This window comes from Scylla paramamosain, chromosome 6, assembly GCF_035594125.1.
Source record: "Scylla paramamosain isolate STU-SP2022 chromosome 6, ASM3559412v1, whole genome shotgun sequence".
Taxonomy (NCBI): Eukaryota; Metazoa; Arthropoda; class Malacostraca; order Decapoda; family Portunidae; genus Scylla; species Scylla paramamosain.
In genome coordinates this window covers 20,594,910-20,622,564 of record NC_087156.1, presented here as the reverse complement: position 1 = coordinate 20,622,564, position 27,655 = coordinate 20,594,910, and the positions used below count along the sequence as shown (strand labels likewise).

Here is a 27,655-nt window from a genome sequence, read left to right as displayed (position 1 = left end):
TTTGGCTTTTCTCTCCCTTCACTGACCATCCTGGTGAACTAGCCTACAACTTTGCTATCCTCCATGACCTAGAGCAATTGGTGCAACACCCTACTCGTATTCCTGACCGTCTTGGAGATACGCCCAACATTCTTGACCTTTTCCTGACCTCTAATCCTTCTGCTTATGCTGTCACCCTTTCTTCTCCGTTGGGCTCCTCCGATCACAATCTCATATCTTTATCTTGTCCTATCACTCTAATCCCTCCTCAGGATCCCCCTAAACGAAGGTGCCTCTGGCGTTTTGCCTCTGCTAGTTGGGGGGACCTGAGGAGGTATTTTGCTGATTTTCCTTGGAATGACTACTGCTTCCATGTCAGAGACCCGTCTTTGTGTGCTGAGCGCATAACAGAGGTGATAGTGTCTGGCATGGAGGCGTACATTCCTCACTCTTTTTCTCGTCCTAAACCTTCTAAACCTTGGTTTAACACAGCTTGTTCTCGTGCTATACATGATAGAGAGGTGGCCCACAAAAGGTACTTAAGCCTTCCATCACCAGAATCTCATGCACTTTATATTTCTGCCCGGAACCATGCCAAGTCTGTTCTCCAACTAGCCAAAAACTCCTTCATTAACAGAAAATGTCAAAACCTTTCAAGATCTAACTCCCCTCGTGATTTCTGGCATCTAGCCAAAAATATCTCCAATAACTTTGCTTCTTCTTCTTTCCCTCCCCTACTTCAACCAGATGGCACCACTGCTATCACATCTATTTCTAAAGCTGAACTCTTTGCTCAAACCATTGCTAAAAACTCTACCTTGGACGATTCTGGGCTTGTTCCTCCCTCTCCTCCACCCTCTGACTACTTCATGCCACATATTAAAATTCTTTGCAATGATGTTTTCCATGCCCTCGCTGGCCTAAACCCTCGGAAGGCTTATGGACCTGATGGGGTCCCTCCTATTGTTCTCCGAAACTGTGCCTCCGTGCTTGCACCTTGCCTAGTCAAACTCTATCAGCTCTGTCTGTCAACATCTACCTTTCCTTCTTGCTGGAAGTTTGCCTACATTCAACCTGTTCCTAAAAAGGGTGACCGCTCTAATCCCTCAAACTACCGTCCTATTGCTTTAATTTCCTGCTTATCTAAAGTTTTTGAATCTATCCTCAACAGGAAGATTCTTAAACATCTATCACTTCACAACCTTCTATCTGATCGCCAGTATGGGTTCCGTCAAGGCCGCTGTACTGGTGATCTTCTGGCTTTCCTTACTGAGTCTTGGTCATCCTCTTTTAGAGACTTTGGTGAAACTTTTGCTGTTGCCTTGGACATATCAAAAGCCTTTGATAGAGTCTGGCACAAAGCTTTGATTTCCAAACTACCCTCCTACGGTTTCTATCCTTCTCTCTGTAACTTCATCTCAAGTTTCCTTTCTGACCGTTCTATTGCTGCTGTGGTAGACGGTCACTGTTCTTCTCCTAAATCTATTAACAGTGGTGTTCCTCAGGGTTCTGTCCTGTCACCCACTCTCTTCTTATTATTCATTAATGATCTTCTAAACGAAACTTCTTGTCCTATCCACTCCTATGCTGATGATACCACCCTGCACTTTTCCACGTCTTTTCATAGACGTCCAACCCTTCAGGAGTTAAACATATCACGCAGGGAAGCCACAGAACGCCTGACTTCTGATCTTTCTAAAATTTCTGATTGGGGCAGAGCAAACTTGGTATTGTTCAATGCCTCAAAAACTCAATTCCTCCATCTATCAACTCGACACAATCTTCCAGACAACTATCCCCTCTTCTTCAATGACACTCAACTGTCCCCCTCTTCTACACTGAACATCCTCGGTCTGTCCTTTACTTATAATCTGAACTGGAAACTTCACATCTCATCTCTAGCTAAAACAGCTTCTATGAAGTTAGGTGTTCTGAGACGTCTCCGCCAGTTTTTCTCACCCCCCCAGCTGCTAACTCTGTACAAGGGCCTTATCCGTCCATGTATGGAGTATGCTTCACATGTCTGGGGGGGTTCCACTCATACTGCTCTTCTAGACAGGGTGGAATCAAAAGCTTTTCGTCTCATCAACTCCTCTCCTCTAACTGACTGTCTTCAGCCCCTCTCTCACCGCCGCAATGTTGCATATCTAGCTGTCTTCTACCGCTATTTTCATGCCAACTGCTCTTCTGATCTTGCTAACTGCATGCCTCCCCTCCTTCCGCGGCCTCGCTGCACAAGACTTTCTTCTTTCTCTCACCCCTATTCTGTCCACCTCTCTAACGCAAGAGTTAACCAGTATTCTCAATCATTCATCCCTTTCTCTGGTAAACTCTGGAACTCCCTGCCTTCTTCTGTATTTCCACCTTCCTATGACTTGAATTCCTTCAAGAGGGAGGTTTCAAGACACTTATCCACCAATTTTTGACCACTGCTTTGACCCTTTTATGGGACTGGCATTTGAGTGGGCATTTTTTTTTATTAGATTTTTGTTGCCCTTGGCCAGTATCCTTCCTACATAAAAAAAAAAAAAAAGTGTATAAGTGCATACATACCTGCACAGGGCACCAAGGGCCTCAGCTCTGCCTCCCTGAAAGTGCTGAGGCATCAGGTTAGTAAGACGCTCAGAATGGTCCCCAGATGCTGGTGCATCAGTGGTCTTCTTGGCAACCTCTCCACCAAACCCAGACACAGGCCTGCGAGCCCCAGAACTTGCTCCTCCACCTGCATCTGACTCTGTGCATAACAAGTGTGGAAATGTTTTTCCAATGCAATGTAAAATATGAAGTCATAAACAAAGTTATACTGCATAGTGTTACATATTTCACATTATCATATCTCACCACAAGTAATACATACTGTGTTGAGATCCAGGGCTGGCTTGTAAATTACAGTTGATAAGTGCAGCTTCAAACAGCCATGGGCCAAACAGATGTAAGATACTATTGCATTTGGGTCTTCCATTTGCCAACAACCGAGCAGCATTATCTACACAAAATTATCATATATTAATAAACATAATACATTCACAGGATACTTCATAGATAGTGCACAGTGCTCATCAATGACAGTATGGTATAAAAAAAAACTGTAATACAGTAGGCCCTTTATCATCTGTGTGAAGATTTGGCTATTAAAGTGAATGCTAAAAGAAGCACCCCTTCAAATTACATAATGAAGCAACACCTGAACAATAGTCTCAAGTAATGACATCACAAAGTCCTGCACTTTTATACTTCAAAAGTTAATGTGAATTATATATGGCCCAATGAGCTGCTTTATAAGAGAGCTCCACAAAGAGTATGTAGAGGTAAGGATGTGATAAACAGATGTAATTGTCTGACATTGCTTTTCTGTGCAAAACACATGACTTCACTACTTTAGGTAACACTACTAAGAGGCATGGATTGGAAAAAGGGCACTTAGGTGTTTTTTGGAATTTTCTTACATATGAGGGACCTACTGTCACAAATTATGTCAACTAATCACCTTTGCTTTCTGATGACAGTGACACAGATGATGGTGAGATCTGTCGTCCCTTTTGGTTGAGGTTATCCAGTGAGGTATTAGGAACACCTGATAAGGATACATTAAAAGATAAATCTAAATATATATAATTGTAGTATTTACTTGAGTATTGCTTACCAGCCATATAATACTGAGATTATTTTCATGCTTAAACTGGTGGCTCATTTAAAGGTATCAATAAAGATTAGGCTACTCCAGGCTGCCATTCCCATAGCATTAGTATCCAAAACCTAAGTAATGATTTGCTGCCACCACTGCCAACCAATTCTTCACCAAGTAGACTCAAAAACAATCTTACTCTTGACTGTGTGTGCCTATAAATTGTGGTGATAGCACTTCCTCCATCCTTTCAAGAAATTACATCTTCCTAAATTCAACTGTTTAAGACCCATTTTGAGTTCTGAAGAAGCATACAATGTTGTAACATTAAAGACATAAATTAAGCACCCACTCATTTTCATAGATGGTGGGACCCAAACTCTGCACGGTGAGGACCAGGAGAATGATTTACTAAGTATGTCAAAAAATTCAACCAGATAACAAATGTTTTTGGTGCAATTGCTGTTGACACAAGGAACAAAGGTCCTCTAGATGAAAGGTTTCAGCTCCTATGCAGAGATTGTACATACATACAGTCTGTGCAAAAAATTTCTGTGCCAATTGTTTTTGGTTGCACGCTTCCTGTCAGATAAAAAAAAAAAAAAAAAAAAAAAAAAAAAAAAATCTAACTCCATCCAGTATTTAGTATCTTACTGAATTTTCTTGTTTCTTGAGCATCTCTCTGAGATGTTTTGGTACACTGTCAGCTAGATTTTGAAGTGTCTCAGGCTTGAATTCTGGCTAACATTTGCAAAGCTCTTTTTCCAGCTTGGATGGTGTGCAGTCATGGTCTTGTGACTTAGCTTTAATTACAGGCCATAAATTTTCTACTGGATAAATATCTGACAAATTACTGAGCCAATCTTTTATGGTGTCGACTTCACAGTTATCTTAGAATTTAGCAGTATGAGCTGGTGCACCATCCTGTTGGAAAATTTTGGCTTTGGTTATTTCAAAAGATGACACAAGATAATCCATTAAAAGTGAGATATGGTTATCATCTATGCACCATTCCTAAAAACTCCTGAGAATATTTTACATGTCTACAATGGTTGCTCTTTAAGAAAAAACATATCCCTATTATCAGAGAAACTTTAAGATTGAAATTTCAAATTTTTTTAATTAATGTCCAGACCTGTAAAAAAAAAAAAAAAAAAAAAAAAAAAAAAAAAAAAAAAAAAAAAAGTGATTAAAAATTCCTTACCCAGAAAAGCATCAACTAAGCCTGAAATGCCCTTCATTGCAGTTAGAAAGATTGAAGGCAACATCTGGAGACAGGGATGCTGGCTGGGTTCAATCACAAGTGCAGAGGAAATGGCATATTTCAGGAAAGCTGGAGTCTTGCTGATGACTGTATGACGACTCAAATCTACAGGGTTGCCTATGGAGGACAAATGAAGAAATAATTAGCCTCAGTATTTGTAAAATCTTAAAAGAAAGTCAATACTATATCTATAAAATACCAAAATATAATGAAGATTCTACATTGCATTCAGGAGACTTACCAATTATGTGTAAAATGCGGTACCAGACCTGAGCAATGCAGTCCTTACTCATATTAGTGGGAATGATGTTCAAGTCATCCTCAGCTGCGGACAAAAAGTATCGTGTTATATGTTTTATTTTGTGAATGTTTAATGTATGAAATACTTTCTTTCAGAGTGAAGGATTGAGAAGAGATGATAATTCTTTACCAGACAGAAGTCTATATGAGGAAAATATCCCTGGTACACTAAATTTTGCAACTAAAGATTCTATAAAGATGTATAATACAACCTAGAAAGCAATAGTTATCATGAGGAGGCAGTAGACAGCTGCTGAAACGATAATTACTCCCAGTGAGGTCTAAAGCACTGTTCAGGGGGTGCTGTGAACTTATCATTAAACCCACCTGTGACCTCACTGAACATTTCCCTTTGTGTCTCACAACACAAGGGGGCAGTCACAGCCTGCCCTCTAAAGACAACTCTCTTCCTCCACACAAAACTACAAGCATCTAATAACACACACACCCTTCACTCAAAAATTTCAAAATCATCATGGTGACTCCTACACCAGCCTTGGAGTCCCCATCTGGGGAGGGGACCATAAATGTCCCCAGGTCAGACTGCCTTTCTGTTGACGACTCTAAGTGTCTTGACACGCCCCTCAACTTTTTCTTCATTAACTTCTGCAACATTCGTGGTCTAAGATGTAATTTTCAGTCTGTAGAACACCACCTCTCCTTTTCTAAACCTCATCTTCTTTTCCTCACTGAAACTCAGGTGTCTGAGGCAACTGACAGTAGCCCCTTTTTTGTTCCCTCTTACTTTGTCTATCCTCATTTTCGATCCAAAGCTGGATGTTGCTTTTACGTGCGCAAAGACTTAGCCTGCTCTCGTGCCCACGCTCTTGAATCTTCCGAGTTTTCCACCATCTGGCTACGACTACAGGGTCACTCTCAAACTAAATTTATCTGGGCTGTATACCTCTCACCTAACTCCTCTGATTATAAGAAATTCTTTGACTACTTAACTTTCAAAGTGGAGCACATTCTGGCCCTCTTCCCTTTTGCAGAGATCTCCATTCTTGGAGACTTCAATGTTCACCACCAGCTTTGGCTTTCCTCTCCCTTCACTGACCATCCTGGTGAACTAGCCTTCAACTTTGCTATCCTCCATGACCTAGAGCAATTGGTGCAACACCCTACTCGTATTCCTGGCCGTCTTGGAGATATGCCCAACATTCTTGATCTTTTCCTGGCCTCTAATCCTTCTGCTTATGCTGTCAACCTTTCTTTTCCGTTGGGCTCCTCCAATCACAATCTCATATCTGTATCTTGTACTATCGCTCCAATCCCTCCTCAGGATCCCCATAAGCGAAGGTGCCTCTGACGTTTTGCCTCTGCTAGTTGGGGGGGACCTGAGGAGGTATTTTGCTGATTTTCCCTGGGATGATTAGTGCTTCCGTGTCAGAGACCCGTCTTTGTGTGCTGAGTGCATAACAGAGGTGGTAGTGTCTGGCATGGAGGCGTACATTCCTCACTCTTTTTCTCGACCTAAACCTTCCAAAACTTGGTTTAACACAGCTTGTTCTCGTGCTATACATGATAGAGAGGTGGCCCACAAAAGGTACTTAAGCCTTCCATCACCAGAATCTAATGCACTTTATATTTCTATCCAGAACCATGCCAAGTCTTCTCCAACTAGCCAAAAACTCCTTCATTAACAGAAAGTGTCAAAACCTTTTAAGATCTAACTCCCCTCGTGACTTCTGGCATCTAGCCAAAAATATCTCCAATAACTTTGCTTCTTCTTCTTCTTCTTTCCCTCCTTTATTTCAACCAGATGGCACCACTGCTATCACATCTATTTCTAAAGCTGAACTCTTTGCTCAAACCTTTGCTAAAAACTCTACCTTGGATGATTCTGGGCTTGTTCCTCCCTCTCCTCCACCCTCTGACTACTTCATGCCACGTATTAAAATTCTTCGCAATGATGTTTTCCATGCCCTTGCTGGCCTAAACCCTCGGAAGGCTTATGGACCTGATGGGGTCCCTCCTATTGTTCTCCGAAACTGTGCCTCCATGTTTGCACCTTGCCTAGTCAAAGTCTTTCAGCTCTGTCTGTCAACATCTACCTTTCCTTCTTGCTGGAAGTTTGCCTACATTCAGCTTGTTCCTAAAAAGGGTGGCCGTTCTAATCCCTCAAACTACCGTCCTATTGCTTTAATTTCCTGACTATGTATAGTTTTTACATCTATCCTCAACAGAAAGATTCTTAAACATCTATCACTTCACAACCTTCTATCTGATCGTCAGTATGGGTTCCGTCAAGGCCGCTCTACTGGTGATCTTCTGGCTTTCCTTACTGAGTCTTGGTCATCCTCTTTTAAAGATTTTGGTGAAACTTTTGCTGTTGCCTTGCACATATCAAAAGCTTTTGATAGAGTCTGGCACAAAGCTTTGATATCCAAACTACCCTCCTACGGCTTCTATCCTTCTCTCTGTAACTCCATCTCAAGTTTCCTTTCTGATCGTTCAATTGCTGCTGTGGTAGACGGTTGCTGTTCTTCTCCTAAATCTATTAACAGTGGTGTTCCTCAGGGTTCTGTCCTGTCACCCACTCTCTTCTTATTATTCATTAATGATCTTCTAAACCAAACTTCTTGTCCTATCTACTCCTATGCTGATGATACCACCCTGCACTTTTCCACATCTTTTCATAGATGTCCAACCCTTCAGGAGGTAAACATTTCATGCAGGGAAGCCACAGAACATTTGACTTCTGATCTTTCTAAAATTTCTGATTGGGGCAGAACAAACCTGGTATTGTTCAATGCCTCAAAAACTCAATTCCTCCATCTATCAACTCGACACAACCTTCCAGACAACTATCCCCTCTTCTTCAATGACACTCAACTGTCCCCCTCTTCTACACTGAACATCCTCGGTCTGTCCTTTACTTATAATCTGAACTGGAAACTTCACATCTCATCTCTAGCTAAAACAGCTTCTATGAAGGCGTTCTGAGACGTCTTCGCCAGTTTTTCTCACTCCCCCCATCTGCTAACTCTGTACAAGGGCCTTATCTGTCCATGTATGGAGTATGCTTCACATGTTTGGGGGGGGGGTTGCACTCATACTGCTCTTCTAGACAGGGTGGAATCAACAGCTTTTCATCTTATCAACTCCTCTCCTCTAATTGACTGTCTTCAGCCTCTCTCTCACCGCTGCAATGTTGCATCTCTAGCTATCTTCTACCACTACCTTCATGGTAACTACTCTTCTGATCTTGCTAACTGCATGCCTCCTCTCCTCCCACAGCCTCACTGCACAAAACTTTCTTCTTTCTCTCACCCCTATTCTGCCCACCTCTCTAATGCAAGAGTTAACCAGTATTCTCAATCATTCATTCCTTTCTCTGGTAAACTCTGGAACTCTCTGCCTGCTTCTGTATTTCCACCTTCCTATGACTTGAATTCCTTCAAGAGGGAGGTTTCAAGACACTTATTCATCAATTTTTGACTACTGCTTTGACCCTTTTACAAGACTGGCATTTCAGTGGGCATTTTTTTTCATTGGATTTTTGTTGCCTTTGGGCAGTGTCCCTCCTAAAAAAAAAAAAAAAAAAAAAAAAAAAAAAAGTAGTGAATCTATGATTTTCGTGCAGACTCCCTTAAACACAAAAATGGAGATGTGTGAATTTAGATAATTTCTTGATATGTATGCATTTCACTTATGAAGACAATAAATCAGCAGAAACTTTCCTATAAACTTACAAATAGAGATTTCAGGGAAGGAGGAGCCATACATGAAGCAGATGAGCTTGCGTGTTAGAGCAAAATTGATCCTGTTCCACTGTTCAATGAGGCCGGCCCGGTGGCGCCACCTCTGACAGCTCTCTCTGTTGAAGAAGTGTATCATTTTTACCATACCAAAAGAAAATCAGCATGGCATATCAGTATAATAATTAAAGTATCAAACCCTTAAACATAAAACTATGAACATTACAAAATAAACAGAAAAAAGAAGTTGTCAAAACAGGCATAATGAATCCTTCATCACACCTGAGGGCATTCCATAGTGGTGGTGGAGGGAAGCAGCGGGCACAAGCCAGCAGCCATGTCTCAAACAGAACACTCAACACCCTCTCACACAGCTGCTCTCCTGCATCCTCTGTAAAAACAGCAGTCCTTTAAATCTGTTTTATGATTCATAAAGAAGTGACTATGTCTTATATACATGTACATGTTTGTATGTATGTATGAATATATGTATATGTGTGTGTGTGTGTGTGTGTGTGTGTGTGTGTGTGTGTGTGTGTGTATATATATATATATATATATATATATATATATATATATATATATATATATATATATATATATATATATATATATATATATATATATATATATATACACACACACACACACACACACACATACACACACACACTGTAATTACATATATGATTTTTCATTCAATCATAAATGATTTCCATATTGTTATATATACACCATACACTTTACATTGTACTGCAAATAAAAATTTCACAAGCCATCTTTCTAGCTAATGTAAAGCAGTTTATGGCCAGGATATAAACTGTCCATGCTTAAGGACAATACAATTACAAGTGCTTCTCCTATGAGCATAATTTTTGACATTAACAACAATCATTACAGTAAGTACGACTCTTATCCTGAAAACACAACTTAATAAACAGCGAAACAGATTAAACACATCCAATAACAATTCTAACTTGCTTCTCTTCTCCATGCCTAGAATTTCAAATAACACAACAAAGCAAAACAGCATTAAAATATGAAGTTTTCCAATAAAAAAATCCTCTATAGTAATCATTTTGCTTAGAAGCTCATTATTAAACAATAGCATGAGAATTAGTCTTGTACTAATTCACATGGTATAAAATTCTGGTTCGCTGTTCAAAAGTAATGAGCACAAACTTCATGAGAACATCTTAAAACTCTTAGCCAAAGCTTTGTCTTACCTTTCACAACTTTATCCAGGCAAAGCAAGGAAATAAAAGACAAAGACATTTAGAAAGGATAAGGACTGATCCCATTTTTAAGGACATAAGATATAAAGTTTAAAAATGTAATGTGGTTACCATGTACATCTCTGGATAAAATGTTTCCCCTTGACTGACTGTGTTAGCATCACCCCATGCTGACCCACTTCACATGTTACATGTTAGAAGTGATCCTGATTATCCCTCTTCTGTAGCCAAGACAAGAGAGCACCAGGCAGGGAAACAGCACAACTCAAGGTGGCCATGAACCAAGCACCAAAAGCAACACACAACACAAGTACATAAATACCAGCCACATCTCCAGTAAAGTTTAGACTTAGAGTGGAGCTGGGAGCACCCTCACTCTCATCTGGAACTAGAGTGGAACAAGATATATTTTAGGCAGCCGAAGTAATGTATCAACTAATGCTGTTGTTATTCTTGACATACTACATGGCAGTGGTCATGCTGCTAATGTACTGAGTGCCCTAAAGAAGCATAGCACACGAAAGGGTCATAGGCAATTTGAAAAATAAAGAATAACTGCAAATAAACAGAAAAGAATGGTAAATGAGCCATACTGAAGATTAAAGTAATAATCTGATTCATCAAGTAAAAGAACATAAGTAGAAAATATAAAAGAGAAAATTGCATATTCATATGTTACTCATCATTAATCAACAATACAATTAAGCATTAGTACACAGCAATGAAAATCATGATTATTTTTTCAACTGCAAGAAACATTTCAACAACATACTAAGAAAGTTCAGATTTATAGAATACATAAAGAAATTTACACAGCATCTTCCCATTATATATATCTATCACTGCAATCATCATGATAGTCCTATCCTCTACACTGGCCAAGGTAGAAATGTCATCAGGGAGCATGGCAGGTACTAATCATTCAAGTACACAACCGAAAGATAGGATGACTATGATCATGGCATAGTCTGTGAACATAATCATGCCAAGGCTGGTGTACAATAGGTGGACAGGTGGTAAACCTCCATCCACGCAATGCCAACAACTGTCACATCAGCTATCAACTGGAACATAAGCTACTTCTATCCTGACTTGCTATCAGTACCATCAAACAGATTTTAATTCAGAAGTATACCATTGCTTATACCAGTTTCATCATTGCCTAAACAGTCAGTCAGGAAGTATTCACTGCAGAAATGCACATCATTAAAGCCTGTACAGGATTATTATGCCTCCCTAATAATGCCAGCAATGATAAATATGGGACCCAAGAGACTTGAAAACAGATAATGTGCACCACCCTTCAGGCAGTTATGGCAAAAGCTTTTTTGTAAGATGATGGACCATGGAATTCTCCTCCATGGGAATATAGTTAAATAAATATCTTATAAGTAAGTTAATTTATATGATAATACTTGACAAGTTTATGTTCTCAGATTTTATGAAATCTTAAAAAAAATTTGATATCACCAAATTCTTAAAAAAAAAAATTAATGTATGAAAGGGAAACAAAGTGGTAAGCATAATAAAAGAAAGAAGCTTACTCAGGTGAAGAGGGAAAGCAATTACATATATGCAGATACAACAACTGATACCAGCACTATGCATGCAGTTTTGGCATCTTGTGTACAAAACTGTACACACACACACACACACACACACACACACACTCTTTATTCAGTTCTCATGATATAAACTTGATTAATGTAAAATTTTGTAAAATGAAACTGATATATAGTACCTATATGAGTTATCTATAATGAAATGGTAAACTTCCCTTTATCATTATCATCTGAAATAATTTCACAGTAAAAGAGAAAATGATTTATGCTAGACTAAAATAAAGCCTTTTAGCTCAAAACAATCAAGTAACATTCTTCCAGTGAAATGGCAGGGTATGGAATCACACCATCATCTACATAATATCTGTAACACCATCTCAGTATGTACTCTGAATGAAGTGACTGAAAGTCAATGTTAAGACTTTACACTGAATGGAGTGAGTGACTGAAAGGAGACTACTCTAAGAGAGAGAGAGAGAGAGAGAGAGAGAGAGAGAGAGAGAGAGAGAGAGAGAGAGAGAGAGAGAGAGAGAGAGAGAGAGAGAGAGAGAGAGAGAGAGAGAGAGAGAGAGAGAGAGAGAGAGAGAGAGAGAGAGAGAGAGAGAGAGAGAGAGAGAGAGAGAGAGAGAGAGAGAGAGAGAGAGAGAGAGAGAGAGAGAGAGAGACAGAGAGAGAGAGAGAGAGTGCCAGATTACAAATCTATTGGCCTTAAAGCACAAGTCCAGGCCCAGCCAGCTGGTTCACAACCCACCAGTCTCTCCTGAAGGCAGGTCAGTTACTTAGAAAATGAAGAAACCTAAAGGTAAACCATGACAGCCAGATGTCGCAGGCTTAAAGACCAAACTCCAAGACAGAGAGAGAGAGAGAGAAAGCACTGACCACTAAAGCAATAAGCAGCTGTCCATATCCCCTGAACTCAACCATAAGCTCACTTAATTATCTGTCAAGTGAATAAAAACAAAAGGTATCTTTTACATTCCCCTGTATTGTCAAGTGTCACAGACATGATGAAAAGCTTCTGAATTACTTTTATAATTGATTTCTTCAAAACTACTGAACTGTTTCAATGGATGCTATATCCTCTTAGTTAAAAATAAATGCTAACAATAAAATTTTAGAAAATAATATAAATATAAATACCTTCTTCATGAAGAGAAATTTAACATGGCAGTGTTAGATAAAAGAGAGGAATATGAATACAAAAAAAATCATGCAATAAATATACCTTTAACAGTGGGTGGAGACAAGAGTGCTGAGTTGATATGGAGGAGAAACATTAGGAGTGTCTGCCAAGTGTCTTCACTGAGATAAGGCGAGTTCTGTGCTATGTTCTGTAGTGTACGCAGGACACGGTGACACAGCACAGCTTGCCGATTAATGACGTCAGGTCCTGAAATACAGCACAATGAAGTGTGTTTCACATTACCAGTCTTAAATTTACAAATAACAATGACATGATTTTACAGCAATTTATATTGAAAATTCATAAAAGTTCAAATATAATAAAAGTGAAATTTATATGACTCTTGAGAATATACTAATTCTAAGATACAATAACAGTTCTTAAATAAAAAAAATTAAAAGCAGCTCACACTCACCTTGAGCTCCTCGTGGGACAAACAAATAATAAAAATGATTGATGATAATTCTTGCATAGTGGTTTGGATCATTGAGTATTGGGCTGGGAACACTGCTTTTGGGATTGGGTAGTAGAGCTGACAGCCACTCACAGTAGACATTGACACAGTCACGTAGGATGTCAATTTCCGACAGAGGAAAACTCAATCCATGACCTAGAGCCTAATGAACACCAATGAAATCAATCAATTTGTAATGATTAAGTTCACACAATAACACATTGGAAGTAGTAAGTACATTTCCAAATCATTGTTCAAAACAACAACAAAAATTTAATTTGTGAACATTTGATGGATTTTATAAAGGAGCTTACACATTTCTTTTATTCAGTGTCAATTCCTCGATTAAAATCTGAGAGAGAGAGAGAGAGAGAGAGAGAGAGAGAGAGAGAGAGAGAGAGAGAGAGAGAGAGAGAGAGAGAGAGAGAGAGAGAGAGAGAGAGAGAGAGAGAGAGAGAGAGAGAGAGAGAGAGAGAGAGAGAGATATGGAAATACTCACTGGCATGAGGACTTGTAACTGTTTGTCATGAATAATTTTGCTCTTAGTGGGAGGCCCAGGCTTAGTGAGGCCCAGACTTCCAGCAAGATGCTTGGCTGTTCCTGCCACAAAGTCTCTTCCAACAGTCCAGGGTATTGCATCCTGAAATAAAACGGGTGCACTATACTGAAAATGGCTAAAATTTAAAGTTGCTGTACACACTTTTGTCGATGAATGCATAAATGATAAAGTTTACAAGTACTGGGGATGTTTTTTTTTTTAGCTCCAAAATAAGGTATGATGCAATATTGGTCAATTTTTAACAATCTTAGTCTTTTGAGTATGGCATTCTTGACAGAAAATAGAAATACATAAAGCAATTTGATCAACAGCCACCTTGAAAGCACTGATGGCAGCCTCGTCCCCCCAGCCCTGTTGGGGGACGAGCTCCGAGGGCCAGTCACTGAACATGGCGGTGCCTCACATGGGAGTTCACATGACTTGTCTAACTCAATCTACTGGGAGAAAATGTTTGTAATTAACAGGGTAAAAGTGAAATTCAACTTGAAACTCCAGAATCTAACAAGGATGTATGATGCTCTTTGAGATGTTCAAAGGCTGAATTCACAACATGTATCAAGATGTACAACAATCACCCTAATTAAAATATGTATCTAGAAACTAATGGCAGGTTAAGGAATTATTTTCATATGTAGAAATTAAAGCACAATATCTCTAAGTTGATATTTTATAAGACAGAATTTGCTATGTCAGTAAAGTATAGAAAAATAAATAAATACGATGATAAAATAAAATATAATAATAAATAGAGAAATATAAAATAACAAAAAAATACCCAGCATTGCCCAAGTTGCTAAAAATAAAATATAACATTCAGTAGGTACATAGGTACATTTAAACATCAGTCATTCCTTTAAGGGAACACAAAACTCCTGATTTCCAAGGTCCAGATCTTAGAAAACAGAGGAAAGAAGGTTCTCAAAACTGTGAAATCACAAGGTCAGTCCTTCAAAAATAAGGAATTACTTGTGAGAGTAAAAGACTATTCTGACATCAGAGCACTGCTGCTCTAAAAATAACTTTGAATAATAACTAAAAATCACACAAGTTATGAGCACAAAGAAAGCTTCTGCACTTCTGTGATATCGAAGATTTTCAGTATTGTAAATTTCATATACTTATTGTGGCAATCAACACGATAATATGCAAAAACAGAAAAAAAAAAATATGATTGAAAATTTGCTTGTTGTTTTAAGGTTGAGAACTGATAAAATGTCAGGAAATTTGTTTGATAAAAACTTCTGTGACACTACAAGGTTGATTGTAACATAGAGTGAAAAACTAAGCATCATGTAAGAAGAGTAACAAAATATGAGTTAAAAAAAACAAACTAAGTACTGTGATATCAGAGGGTCTGTCACAATAGAGAATGAAGGAGTAAAGAGTATGACAAAAAAAAAAAAAACTGATATCAAAAGCCTAGACTTTGAAAATCTAATGGCATGGAGTTTTACTAATGGATGTAGTTTTAAGCCAAAACAAATATTTGTGTTAGGTCTCATCCTGATGGTTTGTACATTAAACATGGCAAAACTTTTCAGATATTTTTTTCCTCCGCAATACTGGTGTGACTATTAGTGAACCTTTATGAGACCTGCATGCACAAACTCCTCCACACTTATATGCAGTGGGCTTTGTTTTCTTTTTACGTTTCTTGCAGTACATTCACACAAATATGACCACGGTATAGTAAGTTATTGAGTCTGTACATCCTGCCAGTATCGAAGGAAAATAATAAAGAAACCAGTCACCAATAACTATTTGTGTTACGGTAATTTTAATAAGTACAACTCTCATCCGAAGAACACTCACATCCTGGCTGTGCCCCTCACTGACAAACTCTCCTGGCACCAGTGCTTCACCAGGCAGCTTTCACCATCACTGCCCACGCTCCCTGTGTTTTACTTTGTCTAGAGACTCAGGGGAAGGTGAAGCAAATACGGACTGGGTGATGAGGTGGCCTCCGGGGGCAGCGATACACCTAATGGCTCGGGTGTTCACCTCAAACAACAACATCAAGAGGCAAGAGCCAAGTGTTTACGCCTCCCTGTTTAAAGTGAGGATTTGTGTAAAATTTCTCCTCTCGTGTGTCAGACTTTTATTCTCCTTATGGACGGAGTTTTGAGCCAAAAGGCATATCTATATCTGTATTTGTGTCAGGTTTGATCCTGATGATCTGGGCCTTAAAAATTGGCAAAACTTCAGAATTTGTTTTCTCCCTGCAATGCTGTTGTGACTGTTAGTAAACCTGTCAGATCTGCAGGCACAAAGGCGTAGCCCACCTACTACTACCGCTACTACTACTACTATTACTACTACTGCTACTACCACTATTTTAAGCTAATTTTGCTTACATCACCCTTGTTATATCCCATATACCACTAAAGACTTACATCAGGTCCCTTCTTAACCTACTCCTCTCTAAGCAATGTACTGTGCCTATAATTTAAGAGCTTCAGTCTTGTTTCACAAGGAATACTCCTCATTCCCTGTATTTTTTTTTTTTTAATTTTTTGATCGTTCTGCTTTGTACTAATTCTAATATATCTGTATCCTTCCCGTAATATTAAGACAGCAGAAATGCACATCATAATCTAAATGAGGTCTAACCAACGTCAAATACATTATAACCTTAGAGTAATGAGCAAAGCGTTTCTGAATACAGATCCCAGGGTTACAGCCCGAAATCTCTCCCAGTGTTACAGCAGCAGCCTCTCCGAGTGTTACAGCAGCAACCTCTCCGAGTGTCACTGCATGAAGCCTCTCCCAGTGAGGTTTTCCTTTTTCCTCGTTTAGTTGTGCCATTGCTTCAGGTTCAGCGCAATATTGTGACGCAACCAGCACGAGGGAAGAACGCCGCTGGAGGCAACATACATCAGAGAAAAAAAAAAAAAAAATAAAAAGATCCAGTTAGTTTCTTCGTTAATCGATTTATTGATGCGTCGCGGAAGCTGCATGTCTTATATTGCCTGTACATGTGTTGATCTACGTTATCGATATATATTTGGACATGTTCTTAATTCCATTTGCTATTCCTGTAGGTTCGAAATACTAAATAGTACTGGAGATGGCATTGTTTGCACATGAAAGACTTTTCGGAAATTTAGCAATGATGACGACAACGACGACGACGACGAAAACAACAGCAACAACAACAACAACAACAACAACAACAACAACAACAATAATAATAATAATAATAATAATAATAATAATAATAATAATAATAACAATAACAATAATAATAACAGAAGAATGACTTTCTTTCTTTCTTTCTTTCCTCCTCCTCCTTCTTCTCCTCCTCTTTCTTCTTCTTCTTCTTCTTCTTCTTCACCCATTTCTTGTTCTCAGTGCAATCTGAAAGCATGAAAGTCACGAGATGAGCAAGAAGAGAAATGGAGAAACCACCTGATTTAGTTACGAAGATATAAAACACATCTCAGGTACGGTAACAATTATGTAGAGTCATGAGGTACGCTCTCAACAGTGAGGGTGACGAGCTGCCGTGCGTGTGTGTGTGTGTGTGTGTGTGTGTGTGTGTGTCCCCTCAGACCATTATTCGAACTTGTAGAGGCTAAAATTACTGCCTTGCTGGACGCTCAAACTTTCTTTCCAACCCTTTTTTCCATCTCAGGTATCCACCGTGATCCCCGAGGCGTCCCAGATGCGCTAGCCATTCGCTGACTCCACTAGTGCACCAATATTGCAAAATTATACATTCAAATAATCTATACTGGACGATATTCTGAAACATTTCTGCACCGCACCCCATCTATTTTCAAAAGGCTCTACTTGAAGTTACACTGGTTTTTAAGAGTGTTTATACGGTAATAGTGACAGATTAACACATTTTTTTAATATTATTAAGAGGAAAACTCTTGAGAACCTGGCTGATCATCTCTGTAGCCTTTGAAAACAGTTGTGATGAGATAGCAAAGCGTTTCTGAACACAGATCTCACGTGCTTCCTGTCTGGTCCTCGGCTCCTCACACACACACACACACACACACACACATGTTCCTTTAGGTTCTAGGTCGCTAGAGGCATACTTGGTAGAACTTTATAAGGCCGCCTAGTGAACGAAAACGCCCTCTAGCAAGACACAACCACAACGGGAACTAGGTCATAGGGATGCAATGTGCAGAGAGAGAGAGAGAGAGAGAGAGAGAGAGAGAGAGAGAGAGAGAGAGAGAGAGAGAGAGAGAGAGAGAGAGAGCAATTGCATGGTCTCTGAAGGTGCTTACTATACACGCACTTTTCATGGTAAGGTAGATCAGAAAGTTGAGAAGAGAGAGAGAACATATGTTAAATAGCTGTCTTATAATAAGTCAAGAGCAAGAAGGAAGAAAAGAAAAAAGAAAAAAAAAAAGAAAAACGTGTAAATCAACGCAAAGTCCAAGCTCATATACTAACACACCTAATACACGGTTATGAATGCGTACCAAACCTTCCTACTTTCTTTTCTGCCTCAATTTGCTTTGCGCGTTCACTTTCAAGCACTAGGAAGGGAGGAAAGGGAGTCAGTCACTGCTTTCGTACGAATTCTGAAATGGAAAGTAATGTATTCCCCTTTGCGTGTTCAATCTCTTCGCGCAACAAGCAGGCAGGCAACTTTCTCTCCAAGTCTAACCCTTACGTGGTATAAAACGTTCTTTTGGACGTGAAAACCGGGATGACGTGTACGGTAATTTGTGGATAATCACGGTTTGTTGAGAAGTCCAAAGAAATGTAAGCGAAGACGTATTATTTGGGAAGGGGGGCGTGTCTTTAGGTATGGAGGGAGCTGGGAGGGTGTACGAGTCGTGTATATATAAAGGTGGCGAGGAATGGGAGTGTTAGTGGTCCTTCCAGTCACAGCGCAGCCGCAGGTAAGCAACGGCGCTGTTTTGTCGCGTTTCAGTCAGTTAATATATTAAAAAAAAAAAAAACAACAATTTTTTTACGGACTATAAGAATTAATTCATAAGTAGGTTTTCGATAAATAATTAGCGTTCACTTATTTCAACTTGTAAATTTTTGTGTTTTGTATGCTTACTTACTGTTGTACTGATAAACGATTACCATTGTTAGTCTTATTCTTAACTGAAACCATAAAGCAACTAGCTATTCTATGAGACATTTTTGAAAAAAAAGTCTACGTAATTCCTTAAGTCATCTTTATGCAAAGGCAGTGAGCTTACAGTACGTATATATGGCAATTCCTGTATAAAACATACCTACCTATATCCCCCTATAATCTCTATACAATTATGTATTTAAATTTTTTTTAATGATCCAGAATGAATTGGCACTGAAAAATTTGATTACTGAGTCTATTCCAGTCATCTACCACTATTTGAGAACCAATTTCTTCCTATTTCTTTTCTTAAATCTAAACTGTGCGTACCAAAGCAACGTACAGTCTTCGAGTCCTCATGGCTCTATATCAGTGTTCATTTGCAACGATCATGTTAATCCTGTTTCTCATAGTATGAAAAGAGTAAAGGTTTTACAGACAAAGTAAAACATCGTAAGTTATAGTTTTCACTCAGTATCTAGCAGGAGCATTGCTCTACTGATGTTTGTTGATGACGGAACGAAAACACACAACTGGAGTAATGCGTTCTTTAGCGGAAGGAGAATGGTTAAATGTTTGTTTTGGCAGACGTTGCTACGAACAGCTGTCACCACCACCACCACCACAACCACCACTCATCAACTACCACACCGCACTAACCACTACCACCATTACCCATTACCATCACCAGGTATGTCACCATCCATCATTCCTGTTGCTACTACCACCACCACCATTACAACCAATACCCAAAACCATCACCATTCATGTCGCTATCGACTATTCCTGCTGCTCTTACTATCATTACCACCATGCCTGTACCACCATTTCTCTTCACTATCACAAAACCCACCTGTCTACGTAGACAAGCTTCACTAAAATTTCGCAATTCCAGTAACTCCTTGAATGATAAAAACAAAACAAAACAAAAGGAAACGCAATGAATAAATGAAACAAAATAAACAACCGATCAGCTTAAACATTCAATCACACATTCGCATGCGCATCGTTCGTTCTTCACTTGTCTCAGTTCATTTCGCGGGAAGGGTTTGTTTCCTCACTCGTTTCTACCTCGGCGCTTTCACACAAATTTACCACTTTCCTGTTAATACACTCTCACGCGTCACCTGGCATTTCCTTCACCTGCTTTCCACTATGTTCCCCCGTATCTTGTCCAAGGGAGGCGCAGGAGGAGTAATCTATTAGTTTATCATGTGAGTAATGGAACAATAAGAAGTGTAAGAAGTACTACATCTGTTTAAGAAATAATGCACCTCTCATATATATATATATATATATATATATATATATATATATATATATATATATATATATATATATATATATATATATATATATATATATTTTTTTTTTTTTTGTCTCTACTTCTGTTTTTCTTCTAAGCTTCCCAGTCATATTATTCAGGTTTTTGTTTTCTTCCTATATGTTTGCCTTTCTCTTCATTCTTAGTCTCTCCTTTCGTCTTCATCTATGTTCCTGTTACTTATTTATTTGTTTACGTACTTAAGTCTCTCTCCGTCTCACTGTCCTTGCTTTATTCTACCCTCTTATGTATTTTTCTTTCCTATATCTTCAATCTTTTTTTCTTCTTTGTGTCTATTTTGTTTTTTTCTCCTTCCAGCCCTTCTCTTTTTCCTAATTTTCCTCAATAAAATCTTTAAATTGTTTCCGTCCTTCACCAACCAAACCACAACTTATTTCATGTATCTTTTTCCCGTTTCCCTTCATCTCCCAGCATCCTTCCTTATTGTCATGTGTACAAGTATTGTTTTTCCTTCCCATTCCTTCCTTTCTCTGCTCTTTACAAGTTTCTCTGACGAAATTCTCTATTTTTCTTCCCGTTTTTTCACTAAACATCTTATTTTTCGCTCCCGTTCTTCACTAAACATTTCCTTAAGTCCTTCCCTCACCCCTTAAACATCACGTGTACAAATAATGTCTTTTTCCTTCCTACTCCTTCCTTCTTCTCATTACAAGATTCTGACGAAATTTTGCTGTATTTTTCCCTACCGTTCTTCATAAACCATCTCCTTAAGTTCTTCCCTCACCCCTTAGTCATCATGTGTACGAATAATGTCTTTTTCCTTCCTACTCCTTCCTTTCTTCCTTCTCTGACGAAATCTTTCAATATTTTTCCCTCCTGTTCTTCACCAACTATCTCTCAGATCCTTCCTTCACTTCCTTAACTTCGTCCCTTCCACACACACCCTCAATTTGCCTTTCTCCCATCACTTGAACTCCAGTAGAAGTTGCAACACTGCTAAAGACCAAACACATTTCAGTGAGGCAACGCGTAGTGACCCAAATAGCTCGGTAATAATTGGTGTTTTACTGCTTTACTTCTTGTTTTCCTCTCGCAACCAGGTAAGTGATGTGTTGTGGGTGCATCTGGTCTTGTGTGGTCTGAGTGAGTGTGTTGTGGGATGTTCGGAGATCCAGTGAGGGTGCATAATAAGGTGGTATTGCGAGTCTTCATCGAGATTAATTTGATGCGGTGACGTGAAATGTATGGACGCTTGCACACACACACACACACAAACAGAGAGAGAGAGAGAGAGAGAGAGAGAGAGAGAGAGAGAGAGAGAGAGAGAGAGAGAGAGAGAGAGAGAGAGAGAGAGATTTACTTAGACGCAACAGATGGTCAAGTAGAAAGTATAACAGACTCCCATTCCTCGCCTTTGTGGTCGTTTTCTCTCCTTCCCCGCTCATCTGTCTCACTCCTTACAACGCACACAGAAAGACGGTAAAAAAATGTCTCCTCTCCAATCAACTTCCCTTCATAAGCTCCGGTTGTGGCTGGGGTTGATTTTTACTTAAGAAACACGAATGTTATTGAAGAATGTTATGGTGTTGGTACTGTGATGGTCTTCACTGAAGGGGGGGTGGAGAGAGAGAGAGAGAGAGAGAGAGAGAGAGAGAGAGAGAGAGAGAGAGAGAGAGAGAGAGAGAGAGAGAGAGAGAAACTGAAAATAGGGAAAGTATAGTTACTGATTTTCTTTTTCTTTTTCTCGTAGTCTTTTTCTTCCAAGTCTTTCTTTTAGGCAGTGCTTTTCTGTTCGTTTATTGTATACTTTATCACGATTCTTGAGTAATAACTATGTTTTTTTTTTCGATTATTCAACCAATTGGCAAAAAATAAACACAACGTAGATAATTTTTAGGTAGCGCCGTGATAAATTCGAGTCAATCCATACATTAGTAAGTAAATAAATGGATGAATGATATATTGTAAAAAATCTAGTGAAAAGTAAGGGTGCAAAAAAAAAAAAAAAACTTAAACGTCACGAAAAGAAAAGGATGACAAACCAAATTTAACATTACAGCATACAAGACAAGGGCCCGTATTCTCGAACGCTTCAGGGCAGTTATTTGCAAACTGTGCGCCATGACTATCACCGAAGTGCGCCACCTAATTTTCCTAGGTATGCGTTCTTAAATTTGTGTCTTTTATCAGTGCACTGACTACAGGACTGGTGTGCCGTCAATATCCAAGCTGTATCTTTAGTGGGCAATGAAAGAACCACTGCTTTAAGGGTCTAATCCTCAAGAGCCTCAGAGGTTATCATGGATGTCTTTCTTAATGCATGGTACTTGTTCAGCCATCACTCCAGTCACGAAACGAAACATTTAACATCAGCATAAGTAATTTAGATAGTAATTTATAAGCATCTAAAAGAAAGAAGGGGATTCAAAAGAACAAATTTTACAGTTTCTATCTAGTATGAAGATTGGTGGTGGCCATAGAACAAGTAAAGATGTCTCAGAATGATTGGTAATTAAGGACAGACGTACTTAATAGCAGTCAAAGGGTTAAAAACACCAATAACACTCACTGGAGCTTACTGAAAGGTGCTGAAATGTTCGACAAGGACTTTTGAGTGACGCTCTCTGCCAATAGAAAATTGGACCGGCAGAACAGCAACGTAACAGCATAAATAAATATCGCACCGCCGTCTCCAGTAGTTCGCCACACACTGCGCTCCTACCGTGCTGCTCATTGTCTACACTAACAGCGGTGTACAGAGGCGTGTGTGTGCTCCTGCCTTCACGCCATTTCTCCCAGCAGTGATCTTACATTTTCTTCCTTTTCTTCTTTTCCAGGTAACAGCACGCATAATGAGGGTCTTCATTCTGTTATGTAAGTTCATCTCACTTGTTTTGTCATATTGTAACTGTTCTTTCTCTTTAAATTGATAGCATATTTGAAAGCACAGCAAGTCTAACATGATCCACTGGTCATAAGTCTGCTAACTCGTGCTCATTTCCTCTGTGTTTACCGTTTTGTCTTAACGTTACGTCCTCTGATTTACTGAGTCTCCTCACAAAGGCATGTACTCGGAAACGCTTTGCTGTCTTACCATGGCTTATTTTCAAAGATGACAGAGATGTTTAATCAGGTTCTCAAGAGAGTTTTTCCTGTTAATAATGTAGAAATCGTGTTAATTTGTCACTAAAACCATAAAAAAAAAAAAAAAATCATTAAAAACCCGTGTAACTTTAATTAGAGTAATTTGAAAGTAGTGGAGGTGAGACGCAGATATGGTTCGAAGCCTGGCACCTGATAGATTCTTACCGCACCAGGGGACTAACAGAGAAAGCACAAAAGACACGGGAAGTAGACGCAATCGACTTCTAACTATAAGTTGAGTGTACCAATAAATCTTGTTCTCTAGGTGTGGTGGTGGCGAGTCTGGCGTGGCCCAATCCCCAGAAGGAGCCCTATGACCCACTGTACAGGGAGCCACCGCAATACTACCAGGACGATCCCAGGTAAGGTGCTCCAGTTAAGTAGTGCGATGATTCTCGACACTGCTACTGATACGCCATCTGAAGGGTAACCGTCTGACACTCCCTGGTTGGTTGTACATGTAAGGTTGTAGTAGTGGTCAAAACATCCTGCGTATTATGGCGTTATTGGTTTATCGCAATTCGGAAAATATAATGCATGTAGTTATGATCGTTTGCATGCTTTATGTCTCTCGCTCTGGAGCATTTTCAAAGTCCACAAAAATAAGTCTAACCTACACTGATGATGCAGAATTCTTATCAAAATATCACTAGAATCATGAGAAAAATAATTGAAAACCCCCAGTAACTTTCACCAGAGCTGTTATATCAAGTCGAGACAAGACTCTAATATGCCTTAAGAATACAATCCTTTGTCCCGAAAATACAGAAATATTGACTTGAGTGTCACGTGAACTTTACTTTCGCTCAGGTACCCCGTGCCGGCACCTAAGCCTGAGCAATACCGCCCGCAGCCTCCTAAGTACCAGAAGTATTCCGCTGAGGAGGAGGACGAGGACTACGACCACGTCAACACCATCCCAGGTGAGGCGCGGGGACTGTGAGGGTCTGCTTCCTTAACGTGATCAATTAAAAGCGTTGCGAGCTACCGGTACTGATGCAAACTGCTCTTATCATGGAACCTGAAACACTGCTATCGTAATCTCTGTTGGCGTGTGAAGGCGTTATTTTGCTTTACCACATTCAGATTTACTATGATTTCAGTGCTCATAGTGCGATAGTACGTAGTCTGTTAGAATGTACTGCCTCGACGCCCGGGGAGGTGTAGACTGATAGTCATACTACTTGAACATAAATGACAGTACTTATTGCATTGTGTTGAAATGACAGGCTGATATGTGGTACGTAGGAACTACGTACCACATATTCATTATCATGAATATTTTTAAGCGAATGGTCAGTAAAAAGACAAAACATTTTTTTTTTTTTTCGCCCAGTTGTGTCTCCAGGTGCTTGCAGATTTTTTTTCTTGCTATAGTCGTCGTGCTTTTTTCATGTTTTCTGTTAAAAGTGCTCAGATTTTCATTAACGCTTGTTCAGGTGAGCCCGGCAGGGACTACCCGGTGTTCTCCATCGTCCCCAGCACCAGCTTCTCCTGCAGCGACAAACTCCCGGGCTTCTACGCTGATGGGGAGGCCAACTGTCAGGTAAGGCTCTCCAGCAGGTGGTTGCAGACCCGCGCTAACCATCTATTCTGGCGTCTATGTCTTTTCTGCTTAGTTTATGTTTAGTCTGAGTGTGCTGCAGACAGGCAGCACAAGATTTTTTGGCAAGTAAGACCAGCGTACCTTTCTTTCCTCAAATGAAAAATGAAACACAGTATTCAAGTAAAGTACACTTGGACTAAACTAACCCTTTCCAATCCCTAGGTGTGGCACTACTGCAAGACCGACGGACTGAAGGAGTCTTTCCTCTGCCCCAACGGTACCATATACAACCAGGAGAACCGCGTGTGTGAGTGGTGGTTCAACGTGAGCTGCGATCTGGACTCCCTCACTGTGCAGGCCAGGGTGAGCAGCGAGGCAGGAGAGACTGAGAAACGAAAGGATGGGAAAGAATGGGGTTTGGGGATAGGAAGGAGGAAACTCAACGTGATACGGAGTAACAGAGGAGAGAGACGCGGGAATAGGCTGAAGAAGTAGATCATGACAATACGGAAAAAGGAAGGTGAGGAGGGAAGGAAGAAAGCTGGAAAGATGGATGGACTGAAGATGGTAGGGAAAAGGAATAAACAAAATAGTACAATAGAAGAAGTGAGAGGAAATGAAAGTAAAAGAGGAGGCAAGTGGAATGAGAGGAGCAGCAGGCAGAAGGCAAAATCAGGAGGGATTAAATGGGGTGTGAGGAATGAAGGTAAGCAATGTGAAGGGGATGTAAAGCCAGTGATGATAAAGATGACACAGGGCTGGTAGGAAGGGACGAGAGCTAAAGAGACAAACAGCCTGGTAAGGGAGAAAAGGGAGGGAGGATGGAATATGACAAAGTGAAACAATGTGTATGCCTGAGCAATTTTCACACTCTTGGATCAGTCCTCACAATCACCGCCATAACAATAACAACCCTCACACCACCACCTCAAATACAACAACCCATTCATAACGTGAAGTGATTGAAATGGATGGAGGAGGAGGCAGTAGACACCTGCCGAAACGATAATAACTCCCAGTGAGGTCTAAAGCACTGTCCAGGGGGTGCTGTGAACTTATCATTAAACCCAGCTGTGACCTCACTGAACGTTTCCCTTTGTGTCTCACAACACAAGGGGGCAGTCACAGCCTGCCCTCTAAAGACAACTCTCTTCCTCCACACAAAACTACAAGCACCTAATAACACACACACCCTTCACTCAAAAATTTCAAAATCATCATGGCGACTCCTACACCAGCCTCGGAGTCCCCATCTGGGGAGGGAACACCACCTCTCCTCTTCTAAACCTCATCCTCTTTTCCTCACTGAAACTCAGGTGTCTGAGGCAACTGACAGTAGCCCTTTTCTGTTCCCTCCTATTTTCTCTATCCTCATTTTCGATCCAAAGCTGGATGTTGCGTTTATGTGCGCAAAGACTTAACCTGTTCTCGTGCCCACGCTCTTGAATCTTCCGAATTTTCCACCATCTGGCTACGACTACAGAGTCACTCTCAAACTAAATTTATCTGTGCTGTATACCTCTCACCTAACTCATCTGACTATAAGAAATTCTTTAACTACTTAACTTCCAAAGTGGAGCACATTCTGACCCTCTTCCCTTTTGCAGAGATCTCCATTCTTGGAGACTTCAATGTTCACCACCAGCTCTGGCTTTCCTCTCCCTTCACTGACCATCCTGGTGAACTAGCCTTCAACTTTGCTATCCTCCATGACCTAGAGCAATTGGTGCAACACCCTACTCGTATTCCTGACCGTCTTGGAGATACGCCCAACATTCTTGACCTTTTCCTGACCTCTAATCCTTCTGCTAATGCTGTCACCCTCTCTTCTCCGTTGGGCTCCTCCGATCACAATCTCATATCTGTATCTTGTCCTATCGCTCCAATCCCTCCTCAAGATCCCCCCTAAGCGAAGGTGCCTCTGGCGTTTTGCCTCTGCTAGTTGGGGCGATCTGAGGAGGTATTTTGCTGATTTTCCTTGGAATGACTACTGCTTCCGTGTCAGAGACCCGTCTTTGTGTGCTGAGCGCATAACAGAGATGATAGTGTCTGGCATGGAGGCGTACATTCCTCATTCTTTTTCTCGTCCTAAACCTTCCAAACCTTGGTTTAACACAGCTTGTTGTCGTGCTATACATGATAGAGATGTGGCCCACAAAAGGTACTTAAGCCTTCCATCACCAGAATCTAATGCACTTTATATTTCTGCCTGGAACCATGCCAAGTCTGTTTTCCAACTAGCCAAAAACTCCTTCATTAACAGAAAGTGTCAAAACCTTTCAAGATCTAACTACCCTCGTGACTTCTGGCATCTAGCCAAAAATATCTCCAATAACTTTGCTTCTTCTTTCCCTCCTTTATTTTAACCAGATGGCACCACTGCTATCACATCTATTTCTAAAGCTGAACTCTTCGCTCAAACCTTTGCTAAAAACTCTACCTTGGACGATTCTGGGCTTGTTCCTCCCTCTCCTCCACCCTCCACCTATCAAAATTCTTCGCAATGATGTTTTCCATGCCCTTGCTGGCCTAAACCCTTGGAAGGCTTATGGACCTGATGGGGTTCCTCCTATTGTTCTCCGAAACTGTGCCTCCGTGCTTGCACCTTGCCTAGTCAAAGTCTTTCAGTTCTGTCTGTCAACATCTACCTTTCCTTCTTGCTGAAAGTTTGCCTACATTCAGCCTGTTCCTAAAAAGGGTGACCGTTCTAATCCCTCAAACTACCGTCCTATTGCTTTAATTTCCTGCCTATCTAAAGTTTT

The 27,655-nt window shown here is 40.1% G+C and overlaps 2 protein-coding genes across 10 annotated transcripts in view; one reads left to right on the top strand and one right to left on the bottom strand.

Annotated features, from left to right (window-relative positions):
- The window catches only part of LOC135101365 (ral GTPase-activating protein subunit beta-like), a 44,647-nt gene extending 28,717 nt beyond the window's left edge, over positions 1-15,930 (bottom strand). For 4 of the 8 annotated variants that reach the window (XM_064005247.1, XM_064005249.1, XM_064005251.1 and 1 more), the window contains exons 1-13: positions 15,675-15,930; positions 14,178-14,299; positions 13,803-13,943; positions 13,265-13,466; positions 12,892-13,056; positions 10,427-10,492; positions 9,152-9,260; positions 8,864-8,988; positions 5,110-5,193; positions 4,809-4,985; positions 3,467-3,553; positions 2,837-2,965; positions 2,533-2,713 (exon numbers count right to left, since the gene is read on the bottom strand). In XM_064005247.1, coding sequence (XP_063861317.1) covers positions 2,533-2,713; positions 2,837-2,965; positions 3,467-3,553; positions 4,809-4,985; positions 5,110-5,193; positions 8,864-8,988; positions 9,152-9,260; positions 10,427-10,492; positions 12,892-13,056; positions 13,265-13,466; positions 13,803-13,943; positions 14,178-14,252 — 1,541 coding nt within the window. In that variant the 5' untranslated portion in view covers positions 14,253-14,299; positions 15,675-15,930. The remainder of the gene's footprint in view (positions 1-2,532; positions 2,714-2,836; positions 2,966-3,466; positions 3,554-4,808; positions 4,986-5,109; positions 5,194-8,863; positions 8,989-9,151; positions 9,261-10,426; positions 10,493-12,891; positions 13,057-13,264; positions 13,467-13,802; positions 13,944-14,177; positions 14,300-15,674) is intronic. The other 4 variants (XM_064005248.1, XM_064005250.1, XM_064005252.1 and 1 more) reach the window with 4 other exon arrangements.
- A 2,726-nt stretch (positions 15,931-18,656) lies between these two features.
- Positions 18,657-27,655, top strand: part of LOC135101364 (uncharacterized) — a 10,844-nt gene continuing 1,845 nt past the window's right edge. The window contains exons 1-6 of one of the 2 annotated variants that reach the window (XM_064005245.1): positions 18,657-18,730; positions 23,041-23,077; positions 23,613-23,709; positions 24,158-24,270; positions 24,787-24,893; positions 25,116-25,256. In XM_064005245.1, coding sequence (XP_063861315.1) covers positions 18,689-18,730; positions 23,041-23,077; positions 23,613-23,709; positions 24,158-24,270; positions 24,787-24,893; positions 25,116-25,256 — 537 coding nt within the window. In that variant the 5' untranslated portion in view covers positions 18,657-18,688. Of the gene's footprint in view, positions 18,731-19,444; positions 19,610-23,040; positions 23,078-23,612; positions 23,710-24,157; positions 24,271-24,786; positions 24,894-25,115; positions 25,257-27,655 lie in introns of those variants that run through there. The other variant, XM_064005244.1, reaches the window with a different exon arrangement.